Source organism: Mastigoproctus giganteus, chromosome 7, assembly GCF_048544385.1.
Source record: "Mastigoproctus giganteus isolate SK-2022 chromosome 7, ASM4854438v1, whole genome shotgun sequence".
Lineage (NCBI taxonomy): Eukaryota > Metazoa > Arthropoda > Arachnida > Uropygi > Thelyphonidae > Mastigoproctus > Mastigoproctus giganteus.
The window spans coordinates 216,512,401-216,532,392 of record NC_143581.1 but is presented as its reverse complement, the minus strand read 5'-3'; the positions used below and the strand labels follow the sequence as shown (position 1 = coordinate 216,532,392).

The window sequence follows — 19,992 nt, the reverse complement described above, 5'->3', positions numbered from 1 at the left end:
TGTGCCACGTGGTGGCTGAGCATAAGCTGATTCAGAAATATAAGTATTGTTGTAGAATATAAGAAAGTTAAGATAAAAGGAGAATAAATAGGAATTTTTAATTCACTATTTTATAAATATATTAAAACAAAGTGTATGGTGCCAGATATTTGAAGTGCACCTCATATAACTAGCACCACACACTTTAAAGCTTACAGTAGTATATTTGTGTGTGTGTGTGTGTGTGTGTGTGTGTGTGTGTGTGTGTGTGTGTGTGTGTGTGTGTGTGTGTGTGTGTGTGTGTGTGTGTGTGTGTGTGTGTGTGTTTGTATCTAGCACTAGGCAGGAAGAATTGTGACTCTCTGGTTGCCAAGTGATGCATCATTTTAGTTGTTGTTATTTGGTTTTTAGGAGCATTAGCAACTAAGGCCATATTGCTCTGGGGATATGCGGTAGTCATCCCCTGACCTTTCCACATCTTCCGTATTTGGTGGTAACGGGCTCGAACCCCGGTCTAATCAAGAAGCATGTGCTAAGCACTGCTGCTCCTGTCCACCTAGCTATGGAGGCACTGCATCATTTTAGCGATATTCACGAACAGATTAACGACTTTCCTCTGCTTTCAACTAAATCTGTGGCGGCAAGCTGTTTGCTGGCTGGAGGAGGTGATGAACTTAATCTCTAACATGTCTACTGCATTGCCTTGTGAGGGTATATTAGACAGGCTTGGTGACACACAGACTTTGCCCACCTATAGCTCTTGCACTTGGTTTTCTCATTTAACATAAAATCTCTTGCTGGGTTTACCCTCTTGCAACTCTGTGAGAACTGAACACTAGTGGCTGGAATGCACTGCAAACAAGTGAACAGTGACCGAGATGTGAGCAAACTTGGTCTTCAGGACAGATTTTCCCTGCTCGAAATAGATAAGGAAAATTAATGTTGGATACAATCACTGGAGTTACCTCCACAATACCCTACTAGATAGGGCCAGGTACTGACAGTCTTTAACAAAACTCCCCACCTTAATCTCACTGGGACAGGGAGATATTAGCATGGGCTCTCCTACAAAGGAGAGGATGAACAATATGATTCACTAGGGCCGACAGTTTTGGTGACTTAACTGTTACTGTCTCCTCAGTATTTTCCTTTATATAGTGCAATTTACTTAAGAACCAATAATAAGCTGCCTAACTTTTGTCTATAGAAACACGGAGTAATGTTTTGTATATATTAAAATTACAACAAACTTTGTGATTTCACAAATTGTCAACTTTTAAACAAATGGCATCACCAAACGGTCAGTTTATCAGGCTGCCTGATCATGTGTTAAATAGCTGGTAGTCTCAATCAATGACTTCAAGACAACTTAGCAAAAAAAAAAAAAAAAAAGAAGCTATCTGATGTGACTTGCCATCCTGTGTAAGAACCACCAATTTCCCATCAGAAACATGAGGTGAATTATAATAATGAACACTTTACAAGGCTGTAAATTAAGTGAGAAAAAGATCAAAGCTGCACAATAACATCACTTGGAAGATATAAGTACTTCACCTGCTTTGTTATATAACTTCCTCTTATAGGCAGAAAAAGTTTTTGGTGAAAAGTTTCTGAAAGTTTCAGCATGACTAGCCTCTCTGTTCATTCTTTCAACGATCAAACAATTGCCTTAAATGTACTTAAGGCAGCTGTTTGTTTACCATTTAAATGTCAAAAACATCACTAAGACTAATTAGCAGAGTAATGTGAACAGAATTTAGAGAGAGAGAGAGAGAGAGAGAGAGAGAGAGAGAGAGAGAGAGAGAGAGAGAGAGAGAGAGAGAACAAGCTATATCCAAGGCTTTTTTTTGAGCAAGATAATACCCAAAATCCTTGGTTTTCAGCCAGTTTTATTGTATTGAATTCAAATTCTTAATGATATTACAGAGTAACTGGTAATTCAAACAAATTTAAAGAAAATATTTAGCCATAAGAAAACTATAAAGTGTTACTTTACTAAGGTGGCAAATGCTTCCACTTGGTACATAGCCAAAGGCAAACTAAGTTTGCTCTTGGCTATAGAGGCTTTTGTATTTCATAACTTTGACTACAAACACAACTGAAGCTTTTGGCCCTTGTATAGTAATGTTTTATAGTTGTTGTCTGCCTTAAATTTTTAACACCATTTGGCATCTCTAATTCTGCACGAACTCAGTTGGTGTATCTTCACTAAATGTGCCTGCTTTCCCACCAATGAGGTGTAAATCACTGCTGAAATTACCATATAGGTAATCACAGGTATTTCAGATAAATAGCGGAATACTTCTCCTTAGACAGCAGTGCATTTTATTTGAAGTTCAGGTGCAATGGCAAGGCAACCTCATGGAATACAGGCATACCTCGGTTAACGTTACCTCTGATAACGAAGCTTCGATATAACGAAGTCGGCAATTTCAAGCCCCATTTAACATAAAAAAAATATTCCAGTTTAATCACCTGAAATCTAAACAAACTGAAGAAATTACGGAAACCTTTGGGGCTTCTCGTGGTTGGTTCGAGAAATTTAAAAAACGGGCCAGGATTCATAGTGTAAAATTAACAGGATAAGCTGCAAATAAGTTTCCAGAAAAACTAAAGGAAATAATTGAACGTGAAAATTTTCCAAATTTGGTGTTCAATGTTGACGAAAGCGGTTTGTTCTGGAAACGGCTACCAACAAAAAGCTTCATATCTATTGAAGAAAAATCAGCTGCTGGGTTCAAAGAAGCCAAAGACCGTTTAACGTTACTCTTTGGATCAAATGCCTCTGGCGATTATAAATTAAAATTGTTATTAGTTTACCATTCAGAAAATCCGAGGGCGTTAAAAGGTAACATAAAAATGAATTTACCTGTAATATGGAAAGCAAATAGAAAAGCGTGGGTTACCAAGGAGTTATTTACTGATTGATTTGTTAACCACTTTTGTCCTGAAGTAAAACGGTATTGTCAAAAAAACAACTTTGAAGAAAAAGCTCTTTTGTTGTTAGACAATGCTCCGGGACATCCTACTGATCTTAACACGTTGGACACATGCATTCCTGTCAAAGTTGTGTTTCTTCCAGCAAACTCAACTTCCCTGATTCAACCATTGGATCAGGAAGTAATAGCATCATTTAAAGCTTATTATCTGCGTCGAACATTAAGCAGTTTAACTGAACTAGAGGATAAAGAGGAAATGACAGTTAAAACTTTTTTTGGAAAAACTACACCATTAAAAACGCAATTGAAAACATTGATAGTTCTTGGAAAGAAGTCACTAAGAAATGCTTAAATGGAGTTTGGCGCAAAATATGGCCAGAAGTTGGAGAAGAAGAAGAAAATAACATCCAAGAAATTAGAAATGAAGTTATCCAGATGGCTCAATCAATAGGTTTCGAAAATGTCGATGAAGAGGATGTTAGAAATTTATTGAATGCAGAAGATAATGGTTTTTCAGTGGAAGATTTAGAAAACCTTGTTAGCAATGAAGACGAAGTTAAAGAAGTTCCTGCCGAAAAAGTGTTAACAACCAAAGATTTAAAAAGGTGCTTAAATGACATTGAAAACGTTTTAAATTTTTTTAGTGAAAATGATCCTGATTTAGGAAGAAGTATTATTGTTAAGCGATCAGTGTTAAATGCAATAACTCCGTATAGGCAATTGTTAAATGAAACAGAAAAAGTGCATAAACAATCAACTTTAGACTCGTATTTTAAAATGTGATTTCACTTTGTATGTAAGTTGACTGTATTTAATAAAACTTTTCTTTGTCCGAAAAAAAAGCTTTTCATTTTCTTTACGTAAGAACGTATCCCTATTCTGGCCATAGTATTTTTACCTCTGAAAACGAAGTTTCGCTTAACGAAGTAATTTCGTGGAACGCATCCTATTCGTTATTCGAGGTATGCCTGTATATATATATATTCTATAGTAAACTTAGTTTGTTCCTGGCTTTGTATATGACTGAATCTCTTATACATCTTTGTACTGTGATGCCTTAAGAATTAATGCCATCCTTGCTACATTAGATACACAATTTTTTTTTTTTTTTTTTAATTCATTCATGTTTATAGAATTATAATACAAATTCTCATCATCACAACGACTTCTGACATGCATGGTTAACTCTGACAAATCCTTACAATGAGAATTTGTATTATAATTCTTTAAACAGTAATGCATGAAGAAAAAGAAAAATGTGCATCCAATGTAATATGTATTATGTTAATTGTTAAGTTATATTTTATCATTGCCAAACCTTTTGTAGAGTGTGGCTAATAAATTCAGATTATTGGCTATTTCATTTTTGAATGGTAACTGTTTTAAACAAATGGCAAAATCTACTATTTCCACATGCCTTCTGATAGATAGATTAATATAATTTTACCTCTAAAAAAGTAAACTGAACTATTTATCTGCTGACTCAGTTATTTTAATAACACAGTAGCTATGCATCACTTTATAAAGTTCACTGAAAACTGTATTAGCAAATATTTAAAAAACAAAAATGTATTTAATAATATGCAAGCAGAGAATTACTCACCTCAGAGCTAAGCAAAGTAGTAAATTTACAAAGAGATATAATAAGGTTGTCAAACACATCACTCATTCCATAATGGGCTGATATCATGGCACATTTACGAAAACCAGAAATAGCTTTCTGAATAATAACTGGATCAGAGCTTTTATCAAAAACAAAGGAAAGAGCAGCAACTGTTGGACCCCAAATGAGAGAAAAGAGATCATGATCAAAAAGACCATTAGGGGCATGAACGAAATTACCTTCCTTGCTTCCTCCTCTCCTTAATAAAACCTGAAAACATATCACAATTAAATTAAAATTACTAATTTTTTGTAGTAATTTTCAAAAATTACTCATTTTTGAAAAATATAATTTATAAATCAATAAAAAAATGAGATTATATTTAAATATTAATAATTTAAAATATTATTTTCCAAATTTCTCCTTTCTTCATATAGCAGGCATCAAAATAAAGTACACCAAAAGTTTCAGGATTATTATAATTATTATTTTTTAAGCAGCAAATATACTTATAGTTTCCTTTATGTATGTATGAAATGGACAGTTTCTATTTCTATATAAATTCTTGAATATTCATTCCTATAACTGCATATGCAGCACATTTTCCTGTTGACGTCTTCATGCTGGCTTGTTTTGACAGTATTAATCTGGTGTTGCATAAAGTTTCACCTTCAGTAATAGTGGAAGTAATGACGGTTTCATCATTAATTGAAATTTGCAAGGCAGCACAAATCACAGAGTTTACTTTTGCTCTGATGTCACATTATATGGAATGAGCATTACAGACAATTTTATTTTCTCCAAATCATCAGTCAATATTCAATGACAACAGTTTATGTTAGTGCCCAAAATATTACTTAGTGATCATGATGCAAAAATTCCTGGACACTGATGACATTTTCACCATGGAATGCAGTGGAAGGGTGGCCCAACTAGGAATTTTATTTTTCGCCACAAAAATTATCATGTCATTCAAAAACAAACAATAAAACTTCATCACCATCATCAAACTTCTTACAATAGGTTATGTGCTCTGTGGCACTCTTTCCCAGTTTTAAAACAAAATTTAATGTTCACTCATTGCTTTGCTATCTCTGCAACACCAAACTAATACTAATTAAAACAAAGCTAGCACAAAGATGCAGAGTAGTGGCTAAACAGTGGGTGTAACGGTGATGAAAGACTGTCAAGTGACCATTAAAAATATTTCTGAGTCCAGTGACATTTCTAAATTTTCAATTACTTAAAGCTGAGAAAGGTTTCTACATGATGTTTCTACACCATAACACCTTTTGAGAAGATCCAGGTGAAAACATAAAAAAGGCACCAGTGGTGGATTGGATCTATCCAATTATATTAAGGGCAGCAGCAAAAGAGGTTAGCAAGCCTTTAGGCATACTTATGAGAGCATCTTTGAATTCAAGGAAGGCCTCTGGGAACAAGAGAAGTGCAAATGCATCCCCAGTTCACAAAAGGGGATCAAAGGATGACAGAAGTAATTACAAACCTGTTAGCTTACCTTCTGTTCCAAAGGTCAAAGAAGTAAAGGGACTATCTAGACAGGAGTGCAATTATGTTTCAGTCACAGCACGGATTTGTTAACGGGTGATCTTGCCTGACCAATTGATTACATACTATGATACAGTAACAAAGGAACTGGATGCAAAAAAAAAATTTTTTTTTTTTTTTGATATCATATACTTGGATTTCAGGAAAGCTTTTGAACCTATTGCACATAAAAGACTTCTATACAAATTGCAGCAGCGTGACATTAAGGGAAAGTTGCTATTATGGATGATGGGATGGTTGAGTGGGAGAAGAACAGAGAGTAGTTATCAATGGACACTGCTCTTCTTGAACTAATGTTATTACCAGAATCCCTCAAGGTTCAGTGCTGGGCACATTGTTGCTTTCTATATTTATTAATGATACTGATGAAAGCATATCAGTCTTAATGTCTAAATCTGGTGAAAGCATATCAGTCTTAATGTCTAAATCTAAATCTGATGAAAGCATATCAGTCTTAATGATCGAAAGCATATCAGTCTTTGCAGATGACACAAAGATTGGCAGAATAGTCAATTACACTAATCAGGATATGCTACTGCAACAATACCTAGAAAAATTAAGCAGATGGGCTGAGAAATGGCAGTTAAAGTTTTAACATTGACAAATACAACATACTGCATATGGGTAGCAGTAATCCCAGATTAACATACTAACTGTGTGGTACTACACACAGGATAGTGGAAAATGAAAAAGACCTGGAATAATTGTTGTCTTATTTGAAGTTTTCTGAACCAGGACAGGTCAAGAGGATTTTGTCAATGATATACAGGAATTCTGCTAGCAGGTATAAAGGATGTGATTATCGCATTCTATAAGGCATATCTTGAATACTGCATACAGGTATAACCTATACCTTGGTATACCTGTTATAGGTTAAACCTGTATACCAGGGATCACAGGTGTAACCTCGCGCAATTATATGGTGGGTGACCACCCAGGTGTGAACCAATGTAAGCAGGGGTCGAGGTGTGGCGCCCACACCACATGGAAGAATGCTGTCCCTCTATGTTACAAGGCAGTAGATGACTCTCATCGACTGGTGCAATACCACCACTTTGCTTATTGGAGGCTTGAAGTGGTGGAACCCATGTTTAGTCTCTAGAGCTAAGTTCCGGTCAACCCTTCCCCATCTCTTCCATCATGCAGTAGGATTGATGACTTTTGAGGTTATGATGAACATTGTGGCGAGATCCAATATTCCTTACATTTCGAGAGTACAACTCTAAAACTGTGTTCGCAGGCCGGCTGCTAGCTAATACACCAGAACGAACCTATTGGCAACTCTCTAGGAGGCTTCCGGATCAGCTAGTGTATAATCTTGCTACCTCTACTCTGCCAGATAGTGACTGGATGTTGTTTGTTTGTTATTTGATTTTTAGGAGCATTAGCAACTAAGGCAATATTGCTCCGGTGATATGCGGTAGTCACTCTGACATTTCCGCATCCTCCGTATTTGGTGGTCACGAACTCAAACCCCAGTCTAATCAAGAAGCGTGTACTACGCACTACTGCCCCTGCCCACATGGCTACGGAGGCATCTTAGTGACTGGAGGGAGTCCGAGTAGTGTGTATGTGGAGAGCACTATCGAGACCATGTTATGTCAAGGATCTGGGTATACTCTTACCATGTGTATGCCATATCCAAAAATTTCATTACTTCATACAGCATATCCCACCCACTTTTTCTTACTATTCAATACAACATGAATTGTCAAACGAATAGAACAAGGTTATCTGCGAAAAGATCTAAACCTCCCAAACACTTCCTAATTCATTTCACAAATATATGTGGTCTCAATTCTAGTCTCAACGATGTCCATTTCCACTTGCAGTCTGCCAAACCCCATGTACTTTTCTGACAGAATCTCAGTTATCGGTTGATTCAACTACTGCTCATCTCAGATGCCCAAATTATTCGCTGTATGATTCCTTTTGCCTCAAAGGTGATACTTGTGCATATGTCTGTTCTGATATTCCCTGTCAGAGACTTGGCAATTTGGAATCTCCTCTCTTTGATCTTCTTTCTTAAAATCTCTCTACCGAATTGTGTCAAATTCTTTGTTGTCTGTACCGTTCTCCCAACTCCACTAATCACTTAGAGCTTTTTGACTTCCTCTCCTTGCAACTTGACTTTCTCCAATCCAACTTTCCTAACAATCAGGTAATTTTCCTTGGTGATTTTAATGTTCACAACTCCAGCTGGCTTCCATTTTTTAGTCACACCGACCTGGCTAGTCGAGATGCTGAGGTTTTGCAATTACTAATGACCTTGCACAGATTGTTCATTTACTTACAAGATACCGGACAATCCTAACCATATATCCAACATGCTTGATCTTTTTCTCACAAACAACCCTTCTAAGTACATGGTCGAAGTGAGAGGTCCTTTAGACACTTCAGATCACAACTTGGTGATTGTTTCTTCTCCAATGGAGCCTTTATCTCACGGCTATTCTCTACCTCATGTTGTTTGGCATTACAAGAATGCAAAATGGGATGACCTGCGAGATTTCTTTTCTTCTTTTCCTTGGTCGGATTACTGTTTCCAGACTTCTGATGTCAACATTTGCTCAGATTGTGTCAGCGAAATTAATCTTGCAGGAATGGAATCCTTTGTCCCACACTCCACTTTAAAATCTCGTCCTTTATCTAAACCTTGGTTTTCCAATAAATGTGATAAGGCTGTTCAAGAGAAGAATGTTGCATATTGTAATTGGCTTGTTTCTAATTCTTCAGTTTCATTTTCTGATTACACCAAAGTTCGCAACAATTGTAAAGCAGTTATTATTCCGTCCAAACTAGAGTTTGAACAGGCTAAGAGTAGAAAACTTGCTTCTTGCCCTAATGGTAGCCAAGCATTCTGGTCTCTTGCCAAAGCTATTGGCCACAACTTTTGCCCATCTCTGCTCCCACCTCTGTCCAAACCAGATGGTTCTGTTGTCACTTCAGCCAAGGATAAAGCTGACCTGCTAGCATCCCATTTTTCTTCCAACTCATGTATTAATGATCTTGGTAAAACACCACCCACCACAGGAAGTGAAGCCAGTCGACATTGATGGACAGGGCAGTGTCGAGTCAGTTTGGTGTGACATAAGCATAGGTAAATCAAAATTGAGAGTAGGAGTGTGCTATAGGCCTAATGACTCTGATGAGTATAATAAGATACTGTACAGGGAAATAGAATGGGCCAGTAAATCAGAGAGTCTTATAATGGGGGATTTTAATTTCCCAGATATTGACTGGAATTTGTGAGTTGGTCACTCACACACTAGCAAGGCTTTTGTGGATTTATTGGATGATTGTTTTCTACACCAGCATGTTCGGGAGGCAACTAGAGGGAGTAATACTCTTGATCTGATTATCAGTAGTGATTCTTCATGCATTAGGAATCTGCAGATAAAGGAACCACTGGGTGGCAGTGATCACAGTGTGCTGAAGTGGGATTTACTCAAGGAGGTAACTACCATCAGAGGTAAAGGGAAGGGTTTTTGCTTTCGTAAAGGCGACTATGATGGTCTGAGACAGTATTTAAATTCTATACTCAAGGAGGTAACTACCATCAGAGGTAAAGGGAAGGGTTTTTGCTTTCGTAAAGGCGACTATGATGGTCTGAGACAGTATTTAAATTCTATACAGTGGGACCAACTGATGATGTTACCAACAGCAAATTCAAAATGGGAAGCATTCAAGGAACTAATCTTGGAAGCTACCAGGCTTTACATACCAACCAAGAAATATTGTTCAAGGTTCAGGCCTAAATGGTTGTCAGATGAACTAATGAGACATATGGCAGAGAAGAAAAATGCATGGGATACATACAAATTAACACGTGACATGGAAGCCTATGATAGATATAAGTTGGTCTGTAACCAAGTCACAAAGGAGATTAGGCAGGCAAAGGCAGATTATGAGAAATCGTTGGCAAAGGATGCAAAGAAAAACAGAAAAGAGTTCTTTACCTATTTAAACTCAAGAAGGAAAGGGATGAATCAGATTGGTCCACTGGATGTTGATGGTTCAACAGTTGAGGATCCAGCTCAGGTGGCTAACAATCTAAACGAGTATTTTGCTTCTACATTCACACATGAGGAGTTATTCAGGAAGGGGAATGTCGTAGGTGAAGTAAACATTGGCAGTGAGCTGCTGATTATTTTCTAATAACTGAGAGGAAAGTGGAGGAGAAATTGCTGAGGATAAACATAAAAAAAGGCACCCGGGGTGGATGGGATCTATCCAGTTATATTAAAGGAGGCAGCAGAGGAGATAAGCAAACCCCTAGCCATAGTTATGAGAGCTTCTTTGGACTCAGGGGAGGTACCCATGGACTGGAGATGTGCAAATGTAACCCCAATTCACAAAGGAGGATCAAAGGCTGACACAAGTAATTATAGACCTGTTAGTTTAACTTCGGTTCCAGGAAAATTAATGGAGGCACTGGTTAAAGAAGCACTGCAGGATCATCTGGACAAGAATTCAGTTATAGCTCAGACACAGCATGGTTTTGTTAAGGGCAGGTCTTGTCTGACCAATTTGATTGGATACTATGATGTAGTCACAAAAGAACTGGATGCAGGGAATAACTTTGATATTATATATTTGGATCTTAGAAAGGCTATTGATACTGTTGCACATGGAAGACTGCTGCACAAATTGGAGAAGTGTGGCATTGGAGGCAAATTGCTGCTATGGATAAAGGGATGGTTGAGTGGCAGAAGACAGAGAGTGGTAATCAATGGACACTGCTCAACGTGGACTAATGTTATTAGTGGAGTTCCTCAGGGTTCAGTGTTGGGTCCATTGTTGTTTTCTGTATTTATAAATGATATTGATGATGGTGTATCAGGCTTAATGTCCAAGTTTGCAGACAATACCAAGGTTGGCAGGGTTGTTCAGGACACTACTGATACTATGCTGCTGCAACAGGATCTGGAAAGGTTGAGCAGATGGGCTGAGAGGTGGCAAATGAAGTTTAACACTGACAAATGTAAAGTACTACATATGGGAAACAGTAACCCCAGATCAACGTATCAACTCTGTGGTACTACGCTGACAGTGGTAGAGAATGAAAAGGACCTGGGGGTAATTGTGCAGGCAGATATGAAGTTCTCTGAGCAGTGCAGATGAGCTGCAAGAGTAGCTCATGGTGTCTTGTCAATGATATACAGGAATTTTTCTAGCAGGGACAGGGATGTGATTATTCCCTTGTATAAGGCATTGGTCAGGCCACACCTTGAGTACTGTATACAGGTCTGGAGGCCTCATTTCAAGAAGGATGTAGAGCTGGTGGAACGAGTACAGAGAAGGGCAACAAGATTAGTGAATGGAACAAAGGGTTGCTCTTACGAAGAAAGGCTTAAGTTTTGCAAATTACAGAGCCTGGAGACTAGGCATCGGCGAGGTGACCTGATAGAGGTGTATAAGGCTTTGAATGGCTTGAGCATGCTCAATGCCGATGGGATTCTTCCTCTTGCTCAGAATAATCACCTGAGAGGGCATAAATTCAAATTGAGGAAGGACGGATGTCGGATAGATGTGCGGAAATTTGCCTTTAGCCAGTGGGCAGTTGGTTTGTGGAATAGACTCTCATCGCTTGTTGTTGAAGTTGATAGCCTAAACAAATTTAAGGCTCAGCTGGACAGGTATTTCGAACGAACGGAGGGGTGAAATGGGAGTAGTGGTTGTTTTTTTTTTTTTTTTTTTTTTTTTGGCTGATGCTGAATAAGCTTGCTTTCTTGCATCATATGCCTCTACTAATGCTAATGCTAATTCCCAACACGCTCCATTCAATGCCTCTTGCAGTTTTCCGTCAAAAGGATGTCAGAAGGATTTTGACGAATCTTGATGCAAAGAAAGCTCCAGGTCCCGATGGTATTTCTCCAATTGTTCTCAAAACCTGTGCTCCTGAATTTACTCCTATTCTTTGCCGTCTTTTTTCACTTTCTTATTGCAAAGGTGTTTTTCCTTCTGCTTGGAAATTTGCTCATATCCAGCCAGTTCCTAAAAAGCATAACAAATCCCTCCCATCCAATTATCATCCCATTGCAATTACTTCTACTCTTTCTAAAGTAATGGAGAAATTAATTAACCGCCAACTCTTAAACTACCCATAAACCTTCCGTCTGATCAAAGATCGCTAGTATGGATTCCGTCAGTGTCGATCCACTGGTGATATTCCTGCTTATGTTACCCACTTATGGGACTAATTCAATGGAAAAGTTCGGTAAAACCCAAGCAGTTGCTCTTGACATCTCAAAGGCTTTTGATCGTGTTTGACATAAAGGTCTTCTAAACAAGCTTCCCTCTTATGGTTTGCGAACTGTTTTTTTGTAATTGGTTATCCAGTTTTCTCTCTGATTCCTCACTGAGGGTGATGGTAGATGGCTCTCTGTCTTCTAACTTCTCCACTAATGCTAGTGTCCCCCAAAGTTCAGTTCTTTCCCCACTCTTTTCATCCTGTATATTAATGATCTTCTTCCATTGACGAACTCCTATCCATAGTTTTGCCGATGATAGCACATTGCATTCCACTTTCCATTTTGAGAAACCTTGTCCTGCTCAATCAGCTTAAACTTCTTGAAAATATGCTACCAATTCCTTAAATGCCAATCTCCAGATAATTCTCCAGTGGGGTAAAAACAACTTAGTTGATTTCAATCCTTCTAAAATTCAGTTTTGTCTTATTTCTCGCAAAAAGGATTCTTCTGCTCCTATGCTTATCTTTGGTGACACTCTGATTTCTAGGCAAAATGATATATCTCTTTTGGGGATTACCCTGACTTCTAATCTCTCTTGTCACAAGAACATTAGAAATATTGCTTCCCACTGCATCTAAAAAACTTGGTTTTCTCTTTCGCTCTCGGTGTTACTTTTCTTCCAAACAGCTGTTCACTCTTTACAAATCGCCCCTACCATGGAATATTGTTTTCCACATCTGGGGTGGTGCCCCCAAAACCTCTCTCAGGCTTCTTGATTCCGTTCAGAAGAGGGCAGTTAGGTTAATTAATGATTTGTCTCTAACAGTCTCTCCACTCACTGTACTGTTTCTGCTGCATGTCTCTTCTACAGGTACTTCCATGGGTACTGTTCTTCTGAACTGGCTTCTATAATTCCTGCTCTTTCTTTCAAAACAGTCCGAATATGTGCAGCCAACATCCATTTACTGTCCAACTTCAAACTCACAGAACCAACTTTTCATCTTCCTCGTTTATTCATTCAACTGCCTTCTTTCGTCTTCTCAACCTCCAACCCAAGCACAGCACTAAGTACTATAGGTTCTAATACCTCTTGTGTTTGGGGATTATATAAAAAAAAAAAAGGTCTCATTTTAAGGAGACCATAGAGCTGCTGGAATGAGTGCAGAGAAGGAGAATGAGATAGGTAGAGGAAGAAAGGGTACTCTTATCAAGAAATGTTTCAGTTCTGCAAATTGCACCATCTGGAGACTAGGTACCTGTAAAGTGATATGCCTGAGGTGTTTAAGGCTTTGAATGGATTGAGTAAGCTCAATATTGACGAGATTCTTCCTCTTGCTCAGACTAGGTACACGAGGGGACAAAAATTCAAATTGGGGAGCGTGATGGACTGTTGGAACAAACTGCTATCTGCTATCTGTTGTTGAGGAAGTGTATAGTTTGAATAAAGTCAAAGAATAACTACATAAACTATCGGAGGAGACAGACAATAGATGTCGGAAGAGGCTTTTTTTTTTTGCTGATGCTAAAAAAATTGATTTCTTGCATCATTTTCCACTATTAATACTAATTACAAGAACTTTTTGGGGGGTTTATAAGTATGGATGAGATATTTGACCACTCTGATACCAAATACTATACTGAAAGCATGACCTGGCAACACACATCATCATGCACACAAAGAAATTCTGTGTTATCTGGTTTGTGCACAGTACTAGCATCCTTTTTTTTGGGATGATCAGAAAGTAGTGTTTGTTGATTACCTTGAGTATGCCTCCGTAACCAAGTGGTCAGGAATGGGAGTGCAGTAGCATATGCTCTTTGAGTATGCTACTACCGGGATTCAAGCACCTGACTACTAAATACAGCCAATCTGCCATGGCAGATTATGGTCCATTTTCGTCAACATGAATTGCTGAGGAGGCCTCCATCCTGCAGTGAATTGATAGTGGCTGCAGTTTTATGCATCCACAATCATAATATGCCAGATTAATAATGAAAATTGTGAAGCCATCAAAATGAAGTGGTGACAGAAGTTGTACTGTGGTATCTCCTGTCCCACCAGGACAATGCACCAACCTGCAATTCCACTGTTTCAACATCTACATTGCAAATGCAAGTTTCAAAGTCCTTGATCTTCTTCCTCTATTTTCAGATATGGCTCCTAGTGGCTTGTTCCTCTTTTCAAATTTAACAGTGTTGGTTTTTTTTTTTTTTTTTGCAGTATAAAAGAACATGAGCACCATTTGAACTGTGTATAATGCTTACAGTTTTTTATATCATATTAGGAAGTTGGAAACAGTTTGTTTTTTTGCAGATAAATCATAATTGAAGGTTAAATGCTTACATGAGAGAGAGAGAGGGGGGGAAGGAAGAATTACATAACAAAATGAGAAGAAACTTAAACCAATTTTTAAAAATACCATGTACATATACATTATATACATTTTTTTATACAGCATAACCAGAATTAAAGTATTCCAGATGGTATACAGAATAAATGTTTGTATGTTCATATTCTATATGACTGAGGCCAGAGGACTTTACAACTTCACCGTAACTATTCTATTGCAGTCTATATAACAGCACACAGCACAACAGTTGATAATGAGCCACGCATTTTTGTAACAATTTATAAGCTTCATCGTATAATATGTACACCTGTGCACATTATCCCTGAACTATAGCCAGCCCCATAATTTACTCACTCATATGTGATGCCATTTAAAACTATATTAGAATATTAATTTAGATAATATATTTATCATATGACAGATAATAATCATTTATCATATGACAATTAATTTAAATCTTTCCTCACTAAAGTATGTTACTATAATTCCCTTATTAAAGCCAAAATGCTGCCAAAATTGTGTGGGCTTCAGAAAAACACCCATTAAATAACTGCTAGAGGGTAATTATTATTATTGATGAAAATGCTGTATGGGTTGAATTGTGAGGTATATTATGGAACTACTAACAAATCAAATCAAATCAAATCTACAACACTAAGACATGAAACTAACCACATATAATTGCTCTAGCAGTGAGAAATACAACTGAAAATTCAAAGGTTCCTCATCCATAGCAAGCAGGTGTGGATACAAGGAAATTTATGAAAATTTTTCTATTGAAATTTGGAATGCTATAGGCATTCAACTCTAATGGTATTATTAATAGTTAATGCTACTGTCAAACAGTCGACTGTAGTAAAAACACTGTGAAACATGCACTAACTTCACTAACTCATTTTGAAGAGCCTAAACCAAATAGAAATAAAACAAATTCTGTAATACCTACTGTGGATTATGTTACCCTAAAGCTGCAGTAAAGGGCAAGCTTGGATATATAATTTTTATGCAAAGTGGAGAACATATCACTACAAGGTCTGGTGGGAGGGGGGGGGGTATCCTTGATTATTAATTTTTGGAGAGAATAGTTAAAGAATTTCCACAGGTAGTTTGCTTACCTGATATCACATTTGACTTCTGATTTCTGCATTTTGCATAATTATTGCATTAGACTTGCTGAGAGCAAGTCTAATGCAATAATTTTGGTATGCTAGTGGAATTAAAACCATTTACCGTTAATAAAACTAACAACATTTCAATTAACATCCTGCATCCTGTCAACGAAGTTATTAAACATGTGCTAACACCAAATAAAGAATGGGCCTACTGATGCTGATATAGTAAATAATTTTTTTTCTTGGCTAATCCTCTTTTCAGTTAACTGAAATACACACACTTTCAATATCAGGCTCAAATGGCTGTTCAACTATTCTGTATATATGTCAGTGTAGGCCAAAGTTTAATTCTGGTTATCCTCCTTCAGATATCAATGAATATCAAAAATGCTTACCTTCCATAAATAATTTTCTCTAACTAATCCTGTCTGTTCTGCTGGCATGACAATTTCCTCATTTCTGCAAGGTGCAATTAGACAACAATGATATATTTCCTTAAATTTAGATCCCAAATTTACTGTTGAATATGAAATAACAAATAGATAAATTTGTAACAGTGGTAAACCTTGAATTTTATTAAAAATATAATTACCTAATAGAAGTATAAATTTCTTCTAGCATCTCTTCGTCAAAATCCTGCCCTCCATTTACATGTTTCAGATTTTTCTTAAATTCCTAAAAAAAAGTAGAAAAAAAATTTAATAATTGAGAATTAAGCAATATGTAAAATATATATTTTATATTAATTTTGCATTTATAAAATGAATTTACAAACATCAAGAAAACTAGTAAAGCAATAGTATTAGTAAAAATACCCATTAATTAACTGTAAATTTCTAACTGAAATTTAGGTAGCTCAACTAATTAATTTTTAAAAATTAAACTGATAACCTAACATATTCATTAAATTCTATACAGTGGGACCAACTGATGATGTTACCAACAGCAAATTCAAAATGGGAAGCATTCAGAGAATTAATGTTGGAAGCTACTAGGTTTTCATACTAACTAAGAAATATTGTTCAAGGTGAACAGAAATATTGTTCAGATGAACTAATAAGACATGTGGCAGAGAAGAAAAATACATGGGATACACATAAATTAATGGGTGACACAGAAGCCTATGATACATATAAGCTGGTCTGTAACCAAATCACAAAGGAGGTTAGGAAGGAAAACGGCAGATTACGAGAAATCTTTGGCAAAGGATGCAAAGAAAAACAGCAAAGAGTTTTTTACCTAGGTAAACTCTAGAAGGAAGGGAATGAATCAGATTGGTCCACTGGATATTGATGGTTCAACTGTTGATGATCCTGCTCAGGTGGCTAACAAACTAAATGAGTATTTTGCATCTACATTCACACATGAGGAGTTATTCGGGGAGAGGAATGAGGTGAATTAAACTCTGGCAGTCAGCTAGATGATTTTGTAATAACTGAGAGCAAAGTGGAGGAGAAATTGTTGAAGATAAACATAAAAAAGGCACCCAGGGTGGATGGAATCTATCCACTTATATTAAAATAGGCAGCAAAGGAAATAAGTAAACCCGTAGCCATAATTATGAGAGCTTCCTTGGACTCAGAGGAGGTACTCATGGACTGGAGATGTACAAATGTGACCCCAATTCACAAAGAAGGATCAAAGGGCGACACAAGTAATTACAGACCTGTTAATTTAACTTCTGTTCCAAGGAAATTAATGGAGGCACTGGTTAAAGAGGCACTGCAGGATCATCTAGACAAGGCTTCAGTTATAGCTCTGACACAGCATCGGTTTGTTTAGGAGAAGTCTTGTCTGACCAATTTGATTGGATACTATGATGTGGTCACAAAGGAACTGGATGCAGGGAATAACTTTGACATCATATATTTGCATCTTAGAAAGGCTTTTGATACTGTTGCACATGGAAGACTGCTGCACAAATTGGAGCAGTGTGGCATTGGAGGCAAACTGCTGCTATGGATAAAGGGATGGTTGAGTGGGAGAAGACAGAGAGTGGTAATCAATGGACACTGCTCTTCTGGGACTAATGTTATTAGTGGAGTCCTTCAGAGTTCATTGTTGTTTTCTGTATTTATAAATGATATTGATGATGGTATATCAGGCTTAATGTCCACGATTGCAGATGATACGAAGGTTGGCAGGGTTGTTAATGACACTAATGACAGTATGCTGCTGAAACAGGATCCAGAAAAGTTGAGCAGATGGGCTGAGAGGTGGCAAATGAAGTTTAACATATGTTACTCTGGGGTTACTGCATATGGGAAGCAATAACCCCAGAGTAATGCATCAACTCTGTGGTACTACACTGACAGTGGAAGAGAATAAAAAGGACCTGGGGTAATTGTGCAGGCAGATATGAAGTTTTCTGAGCAGTGCAGACAGAAACATACAGGTCTGGAGGCCTCATTTTAGGAAGGATGTAGATTTGCTTGAGCATGTACAAAGAAGGGCAACAAGATTGGTGAGGGGAATGAAAGGATCCTCTTACCAAGAGAGGCTTAAGTTCTGCAAATTGCAGTGGCTGGAGACTAGTGACCTGCGCGGTGATCTGGTTGCGGTGTATAAGGCCTTGAATGGGTTGAGCACGCTGAATTCTGATGGGATCCTTCCACTTGTTCAGATTACGAACCTAAGGGGGCATAAATTCAAATTAAGAAAGGACAGATGTAGACTAGAAGTGCGGAAATTTGCCTTTAGCCAGCGGTTGGTTAATTGCTGGAACAAACTTCCATCTGTCGTTGTGGAAGTTGATAGGTTGAATAAATTTAAGGAGGAACTGGACAGGCATTTGGAGGGAATGGTTTGATTATTTTTTTTTTTTTTTTGGCTGATGCTGCATAATCTCATACACTTGCTTTCTTGCATGACATGCCACTACTACTACTACTAGATTCAAGGCAGAACTTGACAAAAATTTGAAGTGAGTGGATGGGTGAAGTTTTTTTTTTTTTTTTTGGGCTGATGCTATATAAGCTTGCTTTCTTGCATCATGTGCCTTGCTAATGCATTTTTATACACATATATAATAACTTTATTTATCATCAATTTCCTATACATAGAATGAATAATTTGAAATATGTATACAATTATATATACTAATTATATCGAAAATAAGTAATGTCCTATAATGAAATTTGTGTGATTCTATCACTATATTTCTTAAGAAAATAAACACATTACTTGATACCTTCTGAACATTTTGAGGACCCGCCGGAACTGGTCTACAGACCCCCAGGGGTCGACGGATCCCAGTTTGGCAAACACTGCTATGAAAAATTTCACAGATTTTATGCAACTGGTCATATGATACAACTGTGGTTGCTTTTGTTTGGTTTTCACTAACCATGATGGACAGATCACTACAGAAAACTTTCCTGTATAACCCATGTGACTAGTTGTGTTAAATACCTAATGTCAGCTGCTACTGGATCTCATTAATCAAGACTGATGGATGCTCGGCATTTCCTAGTTTTAGTTAACTTGAAGTTAATACTTCTGTAAGAATTATGAGGGCAAAAAAAAAAAAAAAAGATTCATTGATTGCGATTTATAAATTAAAACAAATATTATACATTTGGGGAATCTACAATGTAAAAACTCTTGTTGTAAATTGTAAGGGGTTAGGGGTTTAGTAAGTAGCTTTTAGAACATTTTTGAAATACTTACCAAAATTATGCACTTTAATATCAAATAAAAAGAACAATAAAAAAAAAAAAAAAAAAGCTGAACTCTATATGAAAATACAGGCCCAAAATGCTGAATTTACCAATGGCAATAAAAGTGGTAAAATGCTCATGCCATCCCTACTTGAAGAGTTAGTATTAGCACTAGCAGAGGCATATGATGCAAGAAAGCAAGCTTATACAGCATCAGCAAAAAAAAAAAAAAAAAAAAAGCGCTCTCCATTTCATCCATCCAGTCCAAAAGTCTGTTCAGTTCTTCTTTGAATTTATTTAAGCCATCAATTTCCACAACAGTTGAAAGTTTGTTCCAGCAATCAACTACTCACTGTCTAAATGCAAATTTCCACACATCTATTCTACAACTGTCTTTCCTCAATTTGAATTTATGTCCCCCTCATGTTTGTAATCTGAGCAAGAGAAAGAATCCCATCAGCACTGAACCTGCTCAAAACAGGCCTTATTCACCTCAATCAGATCACCTTGCAAGTGTCTAGTCTCCAGATGCTGCAATTTGCAGAACTTAAGCCTTTCTTGGTAGGAAAACCCATTTGTACCCCTC

General features: G+C 37.2%; 1 protein-coding gene across 3 annotated transcripts in view; it reads right to left on the bottom strand.

Annotated features, from left to right (window-relative positions):
- The window catches only part of garz (Sec7 domain-containing protein garz), a 229,355-nt gene that overhangs the window by 79,571 nt on the left and 129,792 nt on the right, over nt 1-19,992 (bottom strand). For all 3 annotated transcript variants that reach the window (XM_090378119.1, XM_090378118.1, XM_090378120.1), the window contains exons 17-19: nt 16,340-16,422; nt 16,143-16,206; nt 4,522-4,791 (exon numbers count right to left, since the gene is read on the bottom strand). In XM_090378119.1, coding sequence (XP_090234245.1) covers nt 4,522-4,791; nt 16,143-16,206; nt 16,340-16,422 — 417 coding nt within the window. The remainder of the gene's footprint in view (nt 1-4,521; nt 4,792-16,142; nt 16,207-16,339; nt 16,423-19,992) is intronic.